The 19,144-nt window shown below is 42.1% G+C and overlaps 2 protein-coding genes across 16 annotated transcripts in view; one reads left to right on the plus strand and one right to left on the minus strand.

Annotated features, from left to right (window-relative positions):
• The window catches only part of EPS15L1 (epidermal growth factor receptor pathway substrate 15 like 1), a 54,393-nt gene extending 44,085 nt beyond the window's left edge, over window positions 1-10,308 (minus strand). For 6 of the 7 annotated variants that reach the window (XM_021540089.3, XM_021540088.3, XM_021540087.3 and 3 more), the window contains exons 1-9: window positions 10,207-10,308; window positions 5,818-5,859; window positions 5,496-5,585; window positions 5,209-5,256; window positions 4,470-4,565; window positions 3,472-3,534; window positions 2,511-2,636; window positions 959-1,018; window positions 479-715 (exon numbers count right to left, since the gene is read on the minus strand). In XM_021540089.3, the coding sequence (XP_021395764.1) occupies window positions 479-715; window positions 959-1,018; window positions 2,511-2,636; window positions 3,472-3,534; window positions 4,470-4,565; window positions 5,209-5,256; window positions 5,496-5,585; window positions 5,818-5,859; window positions 10,207-10,236 (792 nt within the window). In that variant the 5' untranslated portion in view covers window positions 10,237-10,308. Of the gene's footprint in view, window positions 1-478; window positions 716-958; window positions 1,019-2,510; window positions 2,637-3,471; window positions 3,535-4,469; window positions 4,566-5,208; window positions 5,257-5,495; window positions 5,586-5,817; window positions 5,860-10,206 lie in introns of those variants that run through there. The other variant, XM_085562401.1, reaches the window with a different exon arrangement.
• C28H19orf44 (chromosome 28 C19orf44 homolog) lies at window positions 9,395-19,077 on the plus strand. 9 transcript variants are annotated; one of them, XM_085562406.1, is made up of 8 exons: window positions 9,422-9,903; window positions 14,355-14,927; window positions 15,209-15,563; window positions 16,121-16,197; window positions 16,280-16,736; window positions 17,859-17,954; window positions 18,049-18,215; window positions 18,581-19,077. In XM_085562406.1, exons 1-8 carry the CDS (start codon window positions 9,532-9,534, stop codon window positions 18,656-18,658), a joined length of 2,175 nt encoding a protein of 724 aa, XP_085418532.1. In that variant the 5' UTR covers window positions 9,422-9,531; the 3' UTR covers window positions 18,659-19,077. The 9 variants fall into 9 exon arrangements, 8 of the variants coding, with proteins under 8 accessions (XP_085418535.1, XP_085418534.1, XP_085418533.1 ...); XM_085562414.1 differs by lacking the exon at window positions 9,422-9,903 and adding an exon at window positions 10,651-13,158 and having other exon boundaries at window positions 17,745-17,954; XR_014950279.1 differs by lacking the exon at window positions 9,422-9,903 and adding an exon at window positions 10,652-13,158 and having other exon boundaries at window positions 16,280-16,765.
• Window positions 19,078-19,144: the final 67 nt, after the last annotated feature.

Consider the following 19,144-nt stretch of genomic DNA (forward strand, 5'->3'; position numbering starts at 1 on the left):
CAGAGCTGGATGTGCTGAACATTTTGCATACTCCAGTCTGACTAGTAAATAAGTATTTTCACTGCATGGTTTAACTTCAGACTTTTTATCTGAATAAAACCACTGATAAACAGCTATTCATGAGTGGAAAAGCATTAATTCTTCAGAAATACAGACCCAACTAGGCATACAAAGTCCTCATGCTAATAGCAGGAGATTTAGAAGTTGATTAATGATTTCTTTGGAATTAAAGCAGATACACAAACAAAACCTTTCTATGGTTTCACTTTCTACATAGAGTGAAAATTCCCCCTAAGATTTGCTACCTTGTGGTCACTGATTAAAATTCACCCAATGTTCCTCCAAGTCTTACCATTCTCATTTCACCTTCTCCACCCAAATCACCCAAACACACAAGGCAGAAATCAAAAAAATTATTTCTTTTTCCTACAGCTTACAAATACACAAATATCCAAAAATAAGAAAGAAAGGCATGTACCTGTGCTGGTTTGATGCTGTGCTTGGGAGATAAGCTCCCTATGCTGTTCAGACTGTTGCCACTGTCATGGGATGGGGTGGAACGGAGGCTGTCTTTTGGGGGAGGACTTGCAGGGAGAACAGGAACTGCACCAGGAAAGACTGATGTCTTCTTTCTTTTAGAAGGTGGTATGAGAGAAGGAGGCAATTGTGAAGGAACTGACTCTTTCTCAAGAGCTCTGTAAACCAAATGCATTGCCTGCAAAGGCAAAAAGGTCAGATAACATTCACAATTATTAGAAAAAGCAACAAGATCTTCCTGTGTCAGTCATTTACATATTAGTAAAACAAAGACAGTAAGACTAGGAATGTAAACCAGAACAATTAATTTTGAATGTAATTCCAACAAGTTTAATCTTGTTGCAAAGCTCTTGAGAAAGAAATGAGCTATTTGTTTCAACAGACAGACAAGGCAGTGAATTGAGAATTTAAAGCAACCTACCACAGCAAATTCATCCTTGTCCAGGTGACCATCTTTGTCAATATCACTGAGATCCCAGACCTACAGCAATTAAGATTTAAAAATCATTTGCAGACCAAGTTACAGTTTATGTATTCATTGTATTAACATGCCCTCTAAAGACTCCTCAGAGATTTTGGTGAAGATCAAAATTAGTTATACTACCTATCTGAACATTCTCTGATGAAACAGGCTGGATTAGAGTTTTCTGGCCACATGAATCAACACTGCCTCTAACAAATTCTGGCTGCAACACAGGCAGGTTTTTCATCTTTCTATGATGCAATTACAGAGTCATCAAGCTGAGTAGAAGCATTCAGAGGTGACTTTCAAAACTGCCCAGAGGGTGTGGACTAGCAGATCATCCAAATTCCTCACAATAAAGTTTAACAGAAAATTCAATATATATCTAATTCCTATTCCATTCCTAGATGATGAGGGTTGTCTACTAAAAACTAAAACTATGCGCAGCTCCCTCTGGCCCCCTGAATTTCCTGTTGGAGAGAATTTAAGCACTTATCAACTTTAGTTCATTGTTAGGTGAGGCACAGTCAACAAAATTTGCAGAAGATTTAGAGAGATACAAAACTTTGTGAACTCCAACACAGCACTGTTTAATCATCACTATGACCTGGAAACAGTAGAGTTCACAAAAAGCCAAGACTTGAGGCTCAATTGTGAGAACTCTGCTTTATCACTGGACCCTTGACAAATTTAAACTCCTTGATTAGTCCTTTGTCCATTTCCTCAGTGCCTTATCTTGCTCACAGACTTTTCTGGAAGAGACAGAAGCTTCCTGAATTTCTATTGTGACAATAACAAGATAAAGTCCGAAACCTTTCAAGACTTCATGATAGTCAAGTACAGAATTAAAACAAATCATACTTAGATTTTGTAGATAATACAGAGCAAGAGGCACTTCTTCCTGAAGAGATAAAAGTATGTAATGCAGACAGAACTCTTACACAGAATGTATTCAGAAATATCAATATGCAAAGCATTAAAGAGTGTGTTTTTAATGGAGACAGAAAAATACTTTAAGGTCTGCTTCCCTTGCAAATATACAATGGATGCACAAAATTCAGACCTTGGAAGTATTTATAAATACAATAATGAAAGAAAATTTGACAACTGCACTATGAATAAAGGAGGATGTTTTAAGGTATTCTCCTGTACAAAGGATGGATTTAATGGTATGTCTAATAATTCATATTTGTAAAAATTATGAAACAACAGAACCTAATATTCTAACAGCTAGTATGGCTCAGGAAAGCTTTTTCTTGTTTTTAAACAACCAAAATCAAATTTCCAGCTCTTAAATGAATAGAGAGACAATGAAGCCAGTCTACTCCAGGGCTGAAATTACTACTCTTGCTCTACATGGAAGACTTCAGAGTCTTAATGTTCCTGCTTTATAGCTTGCACATAATGCAAAATCTCAGCCAATCCTGATCTCTGTTGATAAATTACATTTTTAACATTGCAACTACAAGAAGTTATATACAGAGTAGCTAAATCTAAACAACTTACTTACCCTTCCGAGGATATCAAGAGGTAGCTTTGAATTCATCAGTACTGGTTTTACTTTGTCTCCTGAAAGTAAACCATTTACTGGCAAAAGGCTTTCAAAAATACCATCAAACTTTGCTTTTTCTTCCACCTAGTTGGTAAGAAATAGTCTGAATAAGTAAAAAAGTGTGTCTGTATGAGTAATGAAAATGAGATCTTGCAAGAAATTAAGACTGGTCAGTAATGTACTCATTCTGAATTTCCAAGCTTTCTTGCAAGTGCCACTGTACTGTATTTAAATGTAAACAAATAGAGAAAGCTTTGAAATTAAGTTCCTAAATCTAAAGGTTACGACAGCTGGGAGATTTTACCAGGCAGCACACAAGGTGTGCTTCTGTTTTAAAGTAACTTTGATAAACTCTATAGAACTAAAACTTACTCTTCCCACTTTGAAGTACATATAACTACAAGTTTTTTTATTAAATTTCTACCTTTTGGAAAATTAAAAATTAAAATTTAAAATTAAATTTCTACCATTTGGAGTTGAAAATTACCTAAATATAAATATCTCCACATACGTATCAAATTTTATTTTCCCCAAATTATATATATTGCTTGTATCATTGAATACTAATTAGAAACTATGAACTCAAGCTTTAAATTAATAGTTCAGACTGGATGTGGTGAAATACTTTGCTGTTCCCAGTGGGGTTCCTTTATACAAAGTGCCTAATTGCAGGATTCTGGAAGAAATCCAGGCAGAAGATTAAAATTCATTTTCTTAAAAAGATCCCACCAGTGGTTGTCATGGGGCTGTTTAACACTTATTGCATATCTAAAACTACACCTTGGTGTTCTCTGTTGTGCACAGGTTTGCACAGAAAGGGAGGACTTCTGAAAATAAAATTCTCTCACTGGGAAAATTACACACAAGAAAAATATTTACTTCTAAAAAATGGATGGAATGTGCTCTCTTTTACACTTACCCTAACAGCCCAGTGAGTCTCTGATGAGGGTGGTGTGATCAGCAAAGGACTGCTAGTGTCATGCTAAAAATGAGAAAAAAATTTATTTATATATATATATAAATAGATAAATATACACACTTCTGCCTCTAGTACTTACTAATTGCACTAAGTTTCAGATAGTTATAGACATGAAGCTTAACTACACTGAGGAAAATAAGCTGCACATGTACCTAAACAGAAGTCACACTCATTTTATAGCATTACAGTACTTGGGTAAAGACATCCAGCAGATGCAGTCAGTATCCAAACACAGAGCCAACACAAGCCAAAGAGGCTCTGCAGCACCTCATGCAGGGCAAAGATGCAGCAATGCCTTTTACTACTCATTCCTGTTGACCCAGCCCCAAAATAATCTTTTTTTGATTCCTTTTTTTACATGTATTCAGAGTTCAGACACATCAGCTTCCTGACTAAGCTGTCCAACTTAAGCTCTGTTTTGGCAGTCCAGGAAGGGGCTGGTTTCTTATCACTCAGCATGACAAGACTGAAAGATTCAGTCTTTCTGACCAATTTCCCTAAATGACTGCATCTCTGTGATGAAGCAGACCAGACAAAATGGGTTCAAGTGATAGAAATAGCACAGCTCCCTATCTACCCATCACCACACGTGATGACATCAGCATCATCCAAGAGGATTCTGTCATTTGGTGACATCTGCTCATGAAGGACCAGCCCAAGACTGTCAACACTGACAGAGACAAAAATGGCCCCTTCCTCACCAAGCTGACCAGACTTAAACTCACTTTGGTTTTGCAAAGTCCAGGAAGGGGCTGGTTTCTTGTCACTCAGCATGACAAGACTGTGGCAGCCCTGGCTGCTGTATCCTAAGGAACTGTGTGACAGCAGCCTGAAGCCCCAGAACTATGACATTTATGAAACAGAAGATATTCCAATGTTCCAACTGAAGCCTTAATTCTCATATAACACATACCTGCATTAAAGTGGCTACTACTTACAAATTTAGGAGGTGGCACAGTCAAGTTCAGACTGCTCAGGTTTACATCGTGGCCGTTCTGTGCACATGCTACAAGGCGCAACGCAAGGTAGAAACCCTACAAACAATTGTGTTATCTATTAGAAAACAGTTTCAGTCACAAAAAATAACCCACTTACCATTTGTAACAACACTGTATATGTACAACTCAGTAAAAAGCAACCTCACATGTACAGCCCCATAATGGCAAATACCCCTTTGCTTTTAAGGATGAGTCCAGAAAAATTTTACAGTAACAGGAAACAAAGAGGAGAAAAGCGGAAGTGTAGTTTTTATGAAGAACTCTCTGCTAATTAAAATACAATTTTTCTTAAAAGTTAGCAATGTTCTGAAAGAGTTCATTGGAATCTACAAGTAACTTGTTATTTTAAGCCATTTTTAGTAAAAATGCTAGGTTTTTTCATGCACAAGTCTTCTAAAATCAAATTACAGTTTTCATTTGTGACTCAATGACTGTGTACCTACACAGTACACACATCAATTATTTACAAAACAAAAGAGAACAGAAAATTAAAACCAAACTCCTCCTGCAGCCTCACTGAGTAATACACTTGGATATGAGCAGTGCTGGGGAAAAAACCCACCTTGTAAACAAAACCTCAATCCTGAAAAAGATAACTACTAGTGGTACTGAGGCTTGCTTGAAACAAGGCTAATCTGGGAAAGGTAATACAAGAAGTGTACGTGAACATTTCATTTACCTGTTTATCTAAGTACCCTTTACCCTCTGGGTCAGCTAAATCCCATATCTGTGGAGATACAAAATAAAAGCTGCTGTGAATTTCAAAGAAAACTTGGTTCAACAGTTCCTACTGCATGTCTTCTTCAAGTGTTCATTCAGCTTTCAAGTAATGATACACAATGTTACTGAAGTGTCGAGCTGACAACAAAAATGTTACACAAAAATCAAATTTTCTTTTTAAAAGTTTTCTTTCACTTCAAAGAAGTGTACATACAAGTACTGCATGATCCAATTCCTTCAACTTACTTTTCCAAGGATGATATCAGAGAGACCAGATTTTTTAAGAAACAGAGCAGCTTCACTTGCCCCAACTCTGCCTGTGTATGCTGGATCTACCTGAAGGAGAAAAATTGACATTTAATTAAAACATGGCTCTTGTGAAAGCAGATTTAAGAAATGCAATATCTCTTGCCTCTAGGTCAAAAGGAGTTACAGAAATTGTATCACCACTCAGAATTCACACAGTTTTAGCACTGCAATGAAAAGAAAGAGAAGGGGAAAAGAAAGAGAAGGAAATCTTGGGGAAGAAGAAACTGAACTTTATTTTTACTTTTTTTAAAGAACATACCTGTTTGTAATATGTTTCATATATTGGATTCCCAGTAGAAAACTGAAACACAAGTAAGAAAACAGAATAAACGACCATAAGAAATGACAGGAAAAGAAACATATAGCACTTTGTGTATTACTCCTATTGAAAACCTAAAATCATGTGTTAATTTGCTGTGTTACAAACTGGACACTTAAAATTTAAGTGTTGATAAAAGTGAGCCACCAAGACCACAGACTACTGTCATCTCTTAGAACTACTCATTCAGCAGGATTCCTACCTCTCCTCACACTTTTACTTAGTGACACTACATAGGGATAAGGTTTTGAAGAACAGCATTGAATTATTTGCTGAAGTATTTCAGGTCTCAGTATGAGAAGGATTGATAACAAAACTTTCAACACAATGCTGACCTGACTACCTTCTGCACCATATACATCCTTATAGAATATCTTCAGCAAACAATTATACACACAGGTCTCTGTGCCTGTGTTAACACATTTTCAAGACTAGGATCTTAAACTGAAACAGAGTAAACAAAACAACAACAAAAAACAAATAAATATATATATGTTAAATGAATGGCAAATTAACAACTCTCACAATTACCTGACAGTGCTTTTGGAGGATTTCAACTTGGTGTAACCACTGCATTATACAAAAGCTGCAGACCCAAGTGAAGTCCTGCCTTTTCAGTGTACTAAACAAGCAGATCCCAGCTCCTCTTGCTGACATTCCAAGCAAATGGCAGCTGGAATGCCAAAAGATGCATTCTATAATCTTCTAAAATCTATCTTTTCACATATCTCCTAGAGTTGCCACATGAGTTCTAGCCCTGTGCAGGTTATCCCTCCACACTGTTCTCAACCTCAATGCCAACAGCAAAACCAATCTGGTCAAAACCAGGTCAGTCCTTAGACCACTCAGAGGCTTCAAAAAGAAAGCAACAAAACAACCCAATAAAGAGTTTAATGAGCAAAACAGAGAGATGTCATAAAACCTGCCTGGGGCAACCACTCTCCACCTCCAGGACAGCAGTTAGACACCTGAAAAGGAGTATTTCACACCAAGTCCCATCATTACTATGTCCCCTCCCAGATGTCACCTTCCTCCTTGTCATCCTCATGGATTTCCAGATGTTCTGCTTACGTTGAGAGGAAGGAAGGCAGGAACATGATGAAAGAAAAAACCAATCAAGAACATGAAAATTTAATTTTATGCCAAGAGAACCTTCCTGTGAGTTTACAATGAACATGCTAACTATTTAAGGAGCTATCCACAATAACTAAGTTATCTGAACCAAGCACAAGCAAACACTGACTCTCTGAAGATTACAGCTCTATTTGAATAGAAAAATCCTGCATTTTCAGAACAGTTTCCTAAGCATCTTAAATGTACTTCACTTATATCCATCCAAAAATAAGCTGCTGCATTTTCCAACATCAGCACCCTCTGGAAGCTCTTGCTCTTCCTGACGGCAGACAGGATTTCAGAAGGATGCTGCAACCATAACTCATAAATCTGACTATTCTTTGTGCTGGCACGTAAATGATCAGCACATGTAAGCATTGTGTTCCTGTCCAAACAGGAAACACATCATTCAGAGAAAAGGTGGAAGTAGGAAATAGCCTGTTCTACACTGAATAAAACCAACATGTTTCAGCCAACTACCACCAAACTATGCAGCTCTTGTTTATCAGAAAGCTCAGACAAGAGAGTCAACCAGCAACTACAAGCTACTCTAAGAGATGCAGTGAGTGACCTGGAGCATGCAGAGACTGGATTTGTACCAAGATACAGAGCAAACCACTCCAGCAGCAGGACTGAATGATCTCATCCCATCAGCAGACACTCCTGTCACCCCCATTTGATATTGTCAGCCATGACTTGGAGCTGACTTACCTGGCAGAGGTGGCAGGAAGCCAGGGTGATGTGCTTCAATGCTGTGAAATTCCTTCTACAGCAAATTATTCACCCAAGCTCTCCTGGGAAGCACTTCAAGACCAATCCTCTACTTGCAGAATTTTACAAAGATTCAGTCTTTCTGACCGATTTACCTAAATGACTGCATCTCTGTGATGAAGCAGACCAGACAAAATGGGTTCAAGTGATAAAAATAGCACAGCTCCCTATCTACCCATCACCACATGTGATGACATCAGCATCATCCAAGAGGATTCTGTCATTTGGTGACATCTGCTCATGAAGGACCAACCCAAGACTGTCAACACTGGCAAAGACAAAAACATTGAAGAGCACACAGCTGATGATGTCAAAGCATAACCTGTTAGAGAGGTTCAGTTTCACTAACAGTTTATCCACCCTGTGGTTCCTATGCCTGCTCTACACTCCCCAAAACACCTCTGACCATCTCCCAAACAGACCCTTCAGAGCTCTAGTGCCTTGCTGGTTAATCTCCAAGTTGACTTCTTGTTCAGAAGTTGAAGTCTCGAGCCTGCAAACTCCCAGCAGATCTGCACACTGTGTTTGTGGTACACAGTGCACAGCCTGGATATTGCTCCAAGTCCCTTAGAGCAGCTCTGGCAAAAAGGCACGACTAAGCACCTGCCACCAGAACAATTAATTCTCTTTCCTGAGGTCATCTCGGGGTCACAAAGAGCTCTGGATCACATTAATTATTTTAAATAAGTTATTATGATGATGATAAATGATTAATGATAAAATATTTTAAACTGCTTGGATTACCCATACTGTTTGCAGCTCTTAATATGTTGGTATCAATAGTCTTATTTTATATCTTTCTGAGTGGACACGCCTCAATGTTACAACACATGTACCCTATCCTATTCAGTCTAATTAAATTTCTGGCATTTACTCTAATTAACACACATCTTCTTAGTAATCACAAAACTAAGGCTATTAGAGGAGGAAGTTCATTACTTTAAAGGAAATTCTGTTTACAGCTAGATTACTCTTGACAGCTCAATATACAAAAACAAGTTTTAGAACTACAATGCTTCCACTGAATTAGTTGGAAAATACTATAAAAATAACTGATATGTTTACAGAATGTGGCCTTTATTCCTCCAAACATAACATTTTCTTTCAAAAGGAATACCATTGATGCCAGTCTCTCAAAGAACAATGAGTATTTAAACAATAGAAAAACTGGATTTCTAAAGTAAGTATTTGATAATTATTTGAGTTTTACCAATATATTATAGAAATTTCACAACTACAAACCCTTGCACATCCAGAACCTATTTGACTTACATATTTTGCACCACATTAATCACTTGAAAATTTTTGATAACAGTTTGTGCATACATGGACATTTTTAGATGTTTCTGAATATGTTCACTTAATCAAACCAATGTTAACCAGGACTCTTGCTAAGCAAAAGCTAAACAGCAAGTACATGTTCCTAGTAAGACACACAGCAAGTTATGTTATCCAAGCACCACATAACTCCACTGAGAGAGAAATTTTTAGAGTATCACAAATCAAAGATCATTATTAAAAGGAAATACATACATTTAAATAATCTGAACTACTAATAGGAGTCATTCAGAATGGCTGACTGGCCTAAGCGCAGGATAGAAAATAGTTTTGGTTTCAAGACATTGACGGTAGTGGCGTGGTGACGCTTTTATTTTGCTTTAAAGCAAATAAGTAAACTGACTCTCTTCACAGGACCATGGAAAATTGTAAGCAGCAATCACACTGCTTAGGCTTGCACTATTTGGCTGAGAAATCAATCAAAAAGGGGCCATGGAAAAGAGTAGGCAGCAATCACACTGCTTAGGCTTGAATTATTTGGGTGAGAGATCAATCAAAAAAACTTGCAACAACAGAAATCAACGCAGGGATCCCAAGCATTCCACCAGAGCTGGAAACAGCCTCTCCCAAGGGTCAGGGATACGCGTCCTGTCCTCTGCCCTGCAGGAGCTTCTCCTCCTCCTCCTGCTGACAGGCGAACGCATCCCGCTCGTCCCTCAGCCCCTTCCCGCTGTCCCCGCACGGTCACGGCCCCGTGCCACAACAGCTCGGCCGCTCCAGGCGGCCCCGACCCCCCGGTACCGAGAGGAAAACGGGGTGACGTGCGGAGCACCAGCCCTCTCTCCTTCCACCCCCCGGCCCACGGTAAGCCCGGCGGCAAGGGGTGGGGAAGCGCCGGGAGAGACCCTCAGGGCCTCCGTGAGGGGCGGGCACCGGCTCACCCTGCGGCCCGGGGGCACGGCGGGGAGCGGGAGCCGGGCGGGGCGAGGGCGGCGGGCGGCCCCCGCCGCGCCCCGACCCTCACTCCCCGCGGGCCGAGCCCCTGCCGCCCGCCGGGCCTGTACACCCAGCGGCAATCCCGGCCCGGCCGCACCCTGGGGCTACCGCGCGGCCCCGCCGAGCTGCCCCGCGGCCGGCGGAGCGCGGCGGCCCCCGGCAGCCCGGTACCTGCTGGCTGAGGGGGATGAGCGCCGCCATCTTCCTCCCGCTGGGTCGGGCCGCGGCCGGGGCGGAGCGAGGGGCGGGAGGCGGTGGCACGGCCGGGCCGGGCCGGGCGGGCCCGAGGAGGCGGTGGCGGCGGCCGAGGGGGTGCGGGGAGCCTCCGGGGACCCGCCGGGGAGCGGCTGAGGGGGCGCCGGGGACCCGCCGGGGATCCGCCGGGGAGCGGCTGAAGGGGTGCCCGGACCCGCCGGGGACCCGCCGGGGAGCGGCTGAGGGGGCGCCGGGACCCGCCGGGGACCCGCCGGGGAGCGGCTGAGGGGGCGCCGGGGACCCGCCGGGGATCCGCCGGGGAGCGGCTGAGGGGGCGCCGGGACCCGCCGGGGAGCCGCTGAGGGGGCGCCAGGACCCGCCGGGACCCGCCGGGACCCGGCTGAGGGGGTGCCCGGACCCGCCGGGACCCGGCTGAGGGGGTGCCCGGACCCGCCGGGACCCGCCGGGGAGCGGCCGCGGCGTTCTCGGGGCCCGGCGGCCGCTCCTCCGCGGCAGTTGCCGCTGCCCGCAGCGCTCCGCAGAGCCACCGAATCGCTCGGAACGGACGAGGCCTCCTGAGGTCACCGAGTCCAGCCTTTGACAGGTCAGAGCGCTGCTGAGCTCCTTGTCGCTCCTGTGAGAAAAGCCAAGCGCTTGGTTTTTAATTTTTTTTTTTTAAAGTTTAGTAATAATAAAATGGTTATGAAAATAGTAATGCAATTAGAGTAATAAAATTTAGAGTTAGGACAATTGCAAGACAATAAAAAGCAAATAATTGTGGACATCCGGATGCTCTCGGACACTAAGTTATGAAAAGCATGCCTTGTGAACAAAGGAATAACCTTAAAAGCAATAGTTTTTCAGGTTATTTGAATATTTTTTCAGGTTATATGAAAGCATATTCATATAGCTCATACGTGATGCATAAAATCCTTGCAAATTATGAATTTTTCTGGGTTTTGTCAACTTCTCCTTAATCTTGGTGGTTCCAAAAAGACGGAGAGAAGGTGCAAGAATGTTTGTTTTTTCTGATAAGGAGGTGTAACTTTTTATGGGCCCCCTTTGCTGACATCTCTGTGTAAAGAGTTTCTTGGTTATCTCATCTTCCTGCTTGAGCTTGTAACAAATCCTATATCACAGAGTTTCTATTTTAACGTTATGTTGTAACCTAAAACTAACACACTACGCGAGAGAATTCATACAGCATAAATTTTTAACATTACACATATAATATTCATTGTAACATTTGTGAAAAGCCGATCATAAAATATGCATTTTTCACACTCCTTAAACACCTGCAGGGACGGGGACTTCACCACCACCTCCCTGGGCAGTCACACAAGCCCAAAAGGAGCAAGGTTTGAATGGAGCACAGTGGGCCTGCTCCTGCTATTCCTCATCCTGCTTTGCATTCATTTCCTTTTTATGACCATAAAAATTTTCATTTTTATGCATCAATAATTTCTCAATCAGATTAGACAAGGAATCTTTAAAATGTGGAAATAAAGAATAAAAACACCCATGGGAATTTCATGTTCATTTCTCCCCATGTTCCATCTCCCAAATCTTTTGCATAAACCTCAGCATCTATTATTAAGAAATTATATTTAAAAATTGTGCCTTTCTCCTTCACTTTGGAAGGAAAACAGAAAAAAAACCAGGAAGTCTGTTTTCTTAAGAGCCCTGGATTTCCCATCCAATTTGGTTCCCATTCCCCCAGGATGAACTACATGTTTGGAATAGAGTCAGGCAAAGAAAGTGGCTCAAGTTGTTCCCTTACTAGGAGTTTCCTAATAGGAAATTATTTATAAACTGTATAGAGGAATCTTGACCAGAGTATAATACCATTCTGCATTATTATTATTATCCCAAAATTCAGGTCCTCGGCACTAGTTCCACCATAGGTTCAGGTTCATCCCAATCCTTTAAAAGACACAGGAAAATTAAAAAGGCAAAACCAGTGCACAGTTCAACTATATTAAAAAGAAATTAAATAATCCACTAACACAGAGTAAGGAGAGCAAATTTCCTCAGGTGTGATTTAGATAATAGATTGGGTCTTTTAGATCATAAATTTGGATTCAATCATCCCAGTCTGTAGGCTTCTTTGATCATTAATTTTCCTCAGTGGTAAACAATCTAAATCATCTTGTGGGTTACCAGATGCATTTTGTTATCAATTTTTATTCATAAGTCTGATCTGGAATTTTAATCAAAATATATAATCAGAGTATATAGCTTTGTATATCTGTTAGCCAGGGTTCTAGAGATAGCAAGGGAAAGTTTTTCTTCAACTCAAGTCTTAGGAACTGCCTTACAGCAGGATGATATCACTAGAAAGTACTAGAAAATTAACTCAGAAAAACAAAAAAACTAGGCAAAATAAAAATGATCCATGGCAGAAGCTCAATAGCTGTATAATTATATTACAACTATATAATGATGTTAGATATGCCAAATTTCACTGTGACATGTGAAATACAAGTTTCGCCAAGTCCCTGAAACGACACGCAAGTACAAAGGGCAGGTAATAACCTACAATACGTTGTTTCAGTGAGGGGGTCTTAACGCAAATCCTGCGGAACAACTGGATTAATTCCCAACTCGCTCCAACAATTAGCAGACCGCGGGTTTGTAAAAATCCGAATTTATTGACCCCGATGCATGCTGGGACTTGTAGTCGGGGCACCGCTGCCGGCAGCTGTAACCCTGCTTGTGATTGGCTGGTGGTGCCGAATCGCTGCGCGGAGCCAATGAGTGGGCGGGGTATTGGGGAGTCGCGGACTCCAGGGCCCGGCCCAGAGAAGCATCCGCCACCTCGGCGTGGGCAGAACCGGCGTTCTCTTGTCCCTGTCCTGCCCCGTTCGGCTCTGTCCCGTCCCGTCCCGGATGGCCGCGATCTCCCGGGCACCCTCGGGCCGAGGGCAGGTGAGGCGCCGGCGCCCTGTGTCAGTGTGTGATGGGCAGCCTGGGCGCGGGCCGGTGCTTGTGTGTTGTGTGGGCAGGGATCTGTACGAGCTCCTTCCTATGGCTCCCTACAGAGCGGTGCAGAGAGCAGCTCTGCTCCAGGGAACCAGGACAGGACATGGGGACAGTCTGATGCTGTGCCAGGGGAGGTTTAGGCTGGACAGCAGAAAGGATTTCTGAGCAGAAAGGGTGGTCGGACATTGGAAGGGGTTAGCTGTGGAGTTGTTAGCGTTCAGGAACACAGATAATCACGGGATATGATTATATGCAGGTGCTTTTATTGAGAGCTTTGGGGATCAGGGGTACAGACCCAAATCTGACTCCGACATGGCTTTCAAGCTGAACGTATTTTATAGTCTATCATTATGTAATTTGCATATTAATTATTAAGCTTATATTGTTCTATTGTATACATTTACTTTATTCAAACATGAGTTTCTTGTGATCTTTCTCAAGCCCCTGACCACAGTTTCTCATGATTATTCTTACAATTAAACAATAATTATATTTAATTACTAAACAATCATCACATCTAACAATTATATCATTTATCATGTACTAGCTACACAGGTGCAGTTCTAGCAAGTACAAGGCCTACACTTTACTTTCCCAGGGTATTTTCCCAGGGCCTTCTAAGCTTAATTTTTTCCTTCTAACAACCCAAATCCCCATGATTTTAAAACCCTTTTACTCTCAGAGTCACCATCCCTGTGGAGTCACCATCCCTGGAGATGTTTGAGGAAAGTCTGGATGTGGCACTCGGTGCTCTGGTCAGGTTAACAACATGGGGATTGTCGCTGTTGAGGCAGGACAGGAATAGAAAAGACTCCAAGATCAGAAGGCAAAGAAAAGAACTTTATTAAGAAGTAGCGTTCCTCTTTTATAACCAGGTGAAATAGGATTGGTCTCAAAGTGAAAACCTTTCACAACATTGGTACACTTGAACTTAGGTCAGTGTGGCAGAACATACCTATAAACAATATGAACAGAGAGAGAGAGATAATAATTGTTGACATTCCTCTCGGACTTTTTCCCAGGCTTAGCCTGGCAGAATCTCTCTCCTTTTCTCTCTGACTGAACTGAGAACATCCATAGGGATCAGTCACAAAGTGGTGTCAGCTCTTTCCAAAGGTCAGTGACTCTGTGATTCTTGGCAGGGCTACAGCCATGGACCCCGCAGGACCAGCAGCCGTGGTGACCTCAGGGAGGGCACGGAGCTGGAGGAGGCTGGAAGGGCTCTGTCCCACCACGGCAGGTTCCTGACGGTGGGCGATGGGAACGCTGCTGGGATGCAGCAGGGCCGGAGGCCGGGAGGCGCCGTCGGGGCAGGCAGCAGCCCTGCAGCCCCGCGCAGCGCCGCCCGCGCGCGCCTCAGCTCCGTCCTCAACAAAGTGGCACAACTGGAAAGCAAAATCATGGGGCACAAAAAGCACCTGGAATTGCACAACACTGACTCGGGCATGAAGCCTTTGGCTGAGGAGTGCACCTCGTCTGCCTCTGGGCACGAAGGTGGTGCCAGGGGCAAGAAGTACTGGAAGAAGAATTATGGTAGCACCAGTGGGAATGGGACCCGGAGAGATGCCTGTTCTGAGGAAGAGGAGAGCATGCAAAGCCCTAAAAGGAGTGTCGTGGTTAAACAGCTTGGTCTGGATAGTGATGAAGAGGAAATGAGAGAATTGATGGAGTGCTCTTTGGGATTTTCCAGTGGAAGTGGGAAACAGAAGGTTCTGGTAAGTGATGCCCAGTGGCGTAGAAAGGTAAATACAAACTTTGCTAGATTATGTATTTCTATTAATGCTTTTATGTAATTGTTCTAATTGGTTGATCACTTTTTGTTTAGATAACACCAGCAACTAAATTCTAAATTTGCATTTGTGTCTTGCTCATGATATGATTCAGGTTCACATCTTAACATCTCAAAATTTTACCCACAATGATTTGTTCTCCCTTTAGCAATCTACATGTAACAATGAAGTAACACATAAATCTCTTTTTAATATTCTTCAAAAAGAGCAAGACTCCAGTTCCATCAGGAAAGGCTCCTCCACCTTGTAAGGAAGTTTCATCAGCAGAGTCATCTAAAGCATCTTCTTTTCACAACAAAGACTCAGAGCAAAGTGTGTTTGGTAGAGTTAATTCACCAGCCCCTTCACCCACCAGCAGAAACCTGTCAGGACATACCACGAGACCTCGATTGCTGTCATCTTTCATGAAAGACAACACTGTAAAGAGTGCTCTGCCTGAAGCAGGCTACACCAAGCAAATCCAAGAATCCATTGAAAGTGACAGAAGTGAAATAAAGTCATTAGATGAATTGTTTTCTGAAGGAGCTGATGGAGAAGATCTATCCAGCAGCAGCTTGAAATGTAAGTTTTCTAAAATACTGTCTCAGTAGACTCAGTATGAATTGTACTGATAATCTCCTGATAAATTCTCTTAATAAACATGGGCAAATAGTCACTTTGAAAGGATTCACTGGTGAAATTTTGCATAAACCAAGGCCTGATAAAAGTAATTATCTTGATCTCTTTCTTTTTTCTTGTGTAATAGATTTGTATTTTTCTTAGCTTTTGACTTAATGGGCTCAGATTCATGATGCTGCCCTGGGTGACATCATGATGTCAAAACAATTAAAACATTTAGAGTAGTTTTCCTGTATCAGTGGCACAATGTACCAATGGTTCAGAGTGAGAACAGCTGGAAATGAGGGGTAGCAAGACTCTAACTTCGGGAACATCAGCTCATTAAAGGAGGAAATTTTAGGGATTTCTATGAAGTTAAAGAATCTGTGATTGATTGCTATTACTTTTTAGTACTGAACTAGGAAGGTAGTACTGATTTTTTCCCCCACTTTCCTCACTTACAGGAAAGTGTACTGTAATTTTTACACAAACTCTCATGTGTAGGTGTCATTTGTTTGCAGACTTTGGACTGAATATCCTGAGCCTCGATGATTTGGCACCAGATACTACCAGTAAGGCAGAAGAATTAAAGCAGAAAGTAAGTAGAAATTCCCCACTAGCACATATTCCCAGTCTGACTTTGGTAGAGTGTGGAGGTTCTAAAATAAATAATTTTACAGGAAAAAGACATTCCAGTTACTCAAGAATCAAAGAAATATGTGAAAAAAGATACATTGCTGGTGGAAGAGGACCAGGCTGCTCTAAAAATGACTAGTGCAATAACTGGTGTGAGTGATACTTCTGAAGAGGAGGTTGAAAAATGTATCTCTGAAGCTGAAATCTCTGAACATTTAAGTGGCGTTTCCTCAGATCTCCCTCCACACAAACAGGATTATCTTAATCAGAATGAGAGCACTGTTAATTCCGAATATTCTGAAGACTTTGAAAGGTCTCTGTCTACACCAGACAGGCAATCTGGAGAGGGACATGCTGAGAGCTGCAGTTCTGGAGCACACCCATCTTCGGGGCCATCCCCGTTGGTCACCCCGGGGCAGCACAGCCGGGGGCACCGAGTGAGCGTCACAGAAACCGGAGTGCAGACGGCAGAGCCTCCCTTCGCCTCCTGCCGGGCCGAGGGTGAGTTCAGCGCCTACTGCCCTCCTCAGGCAAGTTTTACACCTACATCTATGCCAGCCTTGAGAGACTTCTTTGTGGATGTGACAGCCTGATGAGAGAGTGAGAAAACGAGAGAAGTTTTCCCAGAATCGTCCTGGGAGACTTTAGGGAGCTGGAGATAAACAGTGATAGCAAATTATTAAAAACAGCCTACAGGTGTTGTTTTTGCTGCTGTTTTCTTGTTATTCTTAAAGACTGTTTATAAAAGGGCATCCTGTTAATTAGGTGGAGTGTATTAACTAAATAACCAGTCAAATCCACCTGTGTATAAAAAGGAGCCATCTGAAATAAATGAGCACTATATGCACCACGCAACCTTCTGATGACTTTATGTCACTTCTTACTAAACAGTAACACTTCACTTCAGTGACAGCTTCCCCTCACTGGTGCTAAATAAAAATTTTTCTAAAGCCGAGCACTTTAATCTGCTGTCTATATGGGATTGAATATCATCATAAGGAATGTTTTTTGCTTAAAAATAGCCCCCACAGGACCTGGGGGGATGAGCAAGTGTTAGGGACAGAGCTCACAATAGCACGAGTAGTACTCTCAAATGATATTCAGTATTCTGCTATCTTTACTATTGTAAATAATTGCATTATTAGTGCTGGTATTAGTAGTGTTACTAAAGTGATTGCTCATTCAGAGTTCTTTTGCACTATACTTCTTTCTTGGGAAAGCATTCTGGCCCCATGACAGGATCAGATGAGCTTTAACATCCTGCCTACATCTCTTTACTAAAAGGAAAAAGTGCGAAGAGCCACCATTCCTTGCCACACTCGAGGAGGAAGTAGAAACTTGAGTGAGCTTGAAAAGAGAAGCATTGAGTATAAAAGTCTTTACTTTTACTCTGCCTAGGGTTAGAAAAGGTGCCTTCTGCAATGGTGTTGTGAGCCTAACAGTAAAGAAACTGTGGAAGCTGTATAACTATGTCGACATGTTTTTGGCTGACAAGAGTTCTCCTGTTAGGCTGTGCAGTGGTTTTAGGGCAGCTGCTGTCCCAAGAAACTGCAGGAGAGCCAAGCAGCAGCACTAAACCTTTCCCCTCTGCCCAGACTAATTCTGATGCTATCCTGTGCACAGCAAACCCTGCTGCAGTGCTTGGCCCTGCTCTGGGAACCAGCTACATCGATCCAGTGCCAATTGCCAGTCACGTCATCAGCATGGATGCAGTAGAAGGTACCAAAACCACCTTTATTCTTCTTTTTTCCTGTTTTCTGCATGAGCCTGGCTTGCTTTGCTCAGCACGCAGGGCCCTGTCCCTTTCTCGCAGCCCTGACCACGTACAGCCCCTCTGTTCTCGTCTTACACACCATGTGCAAGCAGCACCTGATGCTGACCCAGCAGTTTGTGGAGAGCATTCACCACCTTCACACAGCCCTCGTGGAGTCTCTAGAGCATGAGAAGTTCCACTACCATACCCTGGAAGAGGCTAAAGAGGTATTTATGACAAACCAGAGACTGAGCGTGTACTCCTTCCCAAACGGGTACTTACAGAAAACCTAGTTTCTCTGCACATGATTAATGAATAAGTTTAAAAGAAAAAAAGACTGAAGTCCTGCTGGAGGCCATAGTTTTTAAAGGTTAAGGTTTCTGCTGTAGCATTTAGCTGTCCTCAAATGAGCAGGGGTCATTCAGATGCTGCAACAGAAGGGTCACTTTCTATTGCTAGTACAGAAACATGCAGCTATCTTGACATGAAGATTAGTTGCTTTCTACTATTTAACAAATAATAATCTACATAATGAAGACATTAGCTTATTAACTTTTTTTTTTTTTTTTTTTTTTTTTTTTTTTTTTTTTAGTACATCAAGAATCACAAATCCCCACCTCTAACAATTGAGCAAGCACTTGAAGAAATCCGGAGAGCCCAAGAGAAATAACTGCTTGGACAGTTATTGAACTTTAAGTGACATTTATATTCATGGCTCTAAGGCTGAAACAAGAAACCTTTCCAAGTTGCACAGATAAAAAATTAAAACTGAAAAACAGTACTGGAAGGATCCATACAAACTGCTATGTTAGTTATAAATTAGTACAAGTTGCTAATTATTATATATAATTTAGTTTTCTATATCTGAATGTTTTACTTATGTACACAATACACGCAGGAACCTTCAGCCAGACTATGTCAGCAAAAGAGACAAGGTAACACTTCTGTGTAATGGCACTGTGGTAAGTCATCACAGTGCATGCATTTACCCAGTGAAGTGTGAGATCTGTGATCTCATCTATGATGGTGGTAGAGGTGAAAGTCTGTATTACAGCCTCTGAGAAATACAACCACAGCAGAAAATTACCATATCCTGACTTCAGTGCCATTATCCAAACAGCTTTTCTATATAATCAGCCTTGTCAGATTACAACAA

This window comes from Lonchura striata, chromosome 28 (genome assembly GCF_050655825.1).
Source record: "Lonchura striata isolate lonStrDom1 chromosome 28, ASM5065582v1, whole genome shotgun sequence".
Taxonomy (NCBI): Eukaryota; Metazoa; Chordata; class Aves; order Passeriformes; family Estrildidae; genus Lonchura; species Lonchura striata.

Coding starts and splice junctions, on each gene's coding strand:
- C28H19orf44 (XM_085562406.1), top strand. CDS start 9,532: ATGGAAAAGAGTAGGCAGCAATCACACTGCTTAGGCTTGAATTATTTG. Junction 14,928..15,208: donor GTGGGAAACAGAAGGTTCTG/GTAAGTGATGCC, acceptor TTCTTCAAAAAG/AGCAAGACTCCAGTTCCATC. Junction 15,564..16,120: donor ATCCAGCAGCAGCTTGAAAT/GTAAGTTTTCTA, acceptor ATTTGTTTGCAG/ACTTTGGACTGAATATCCTG.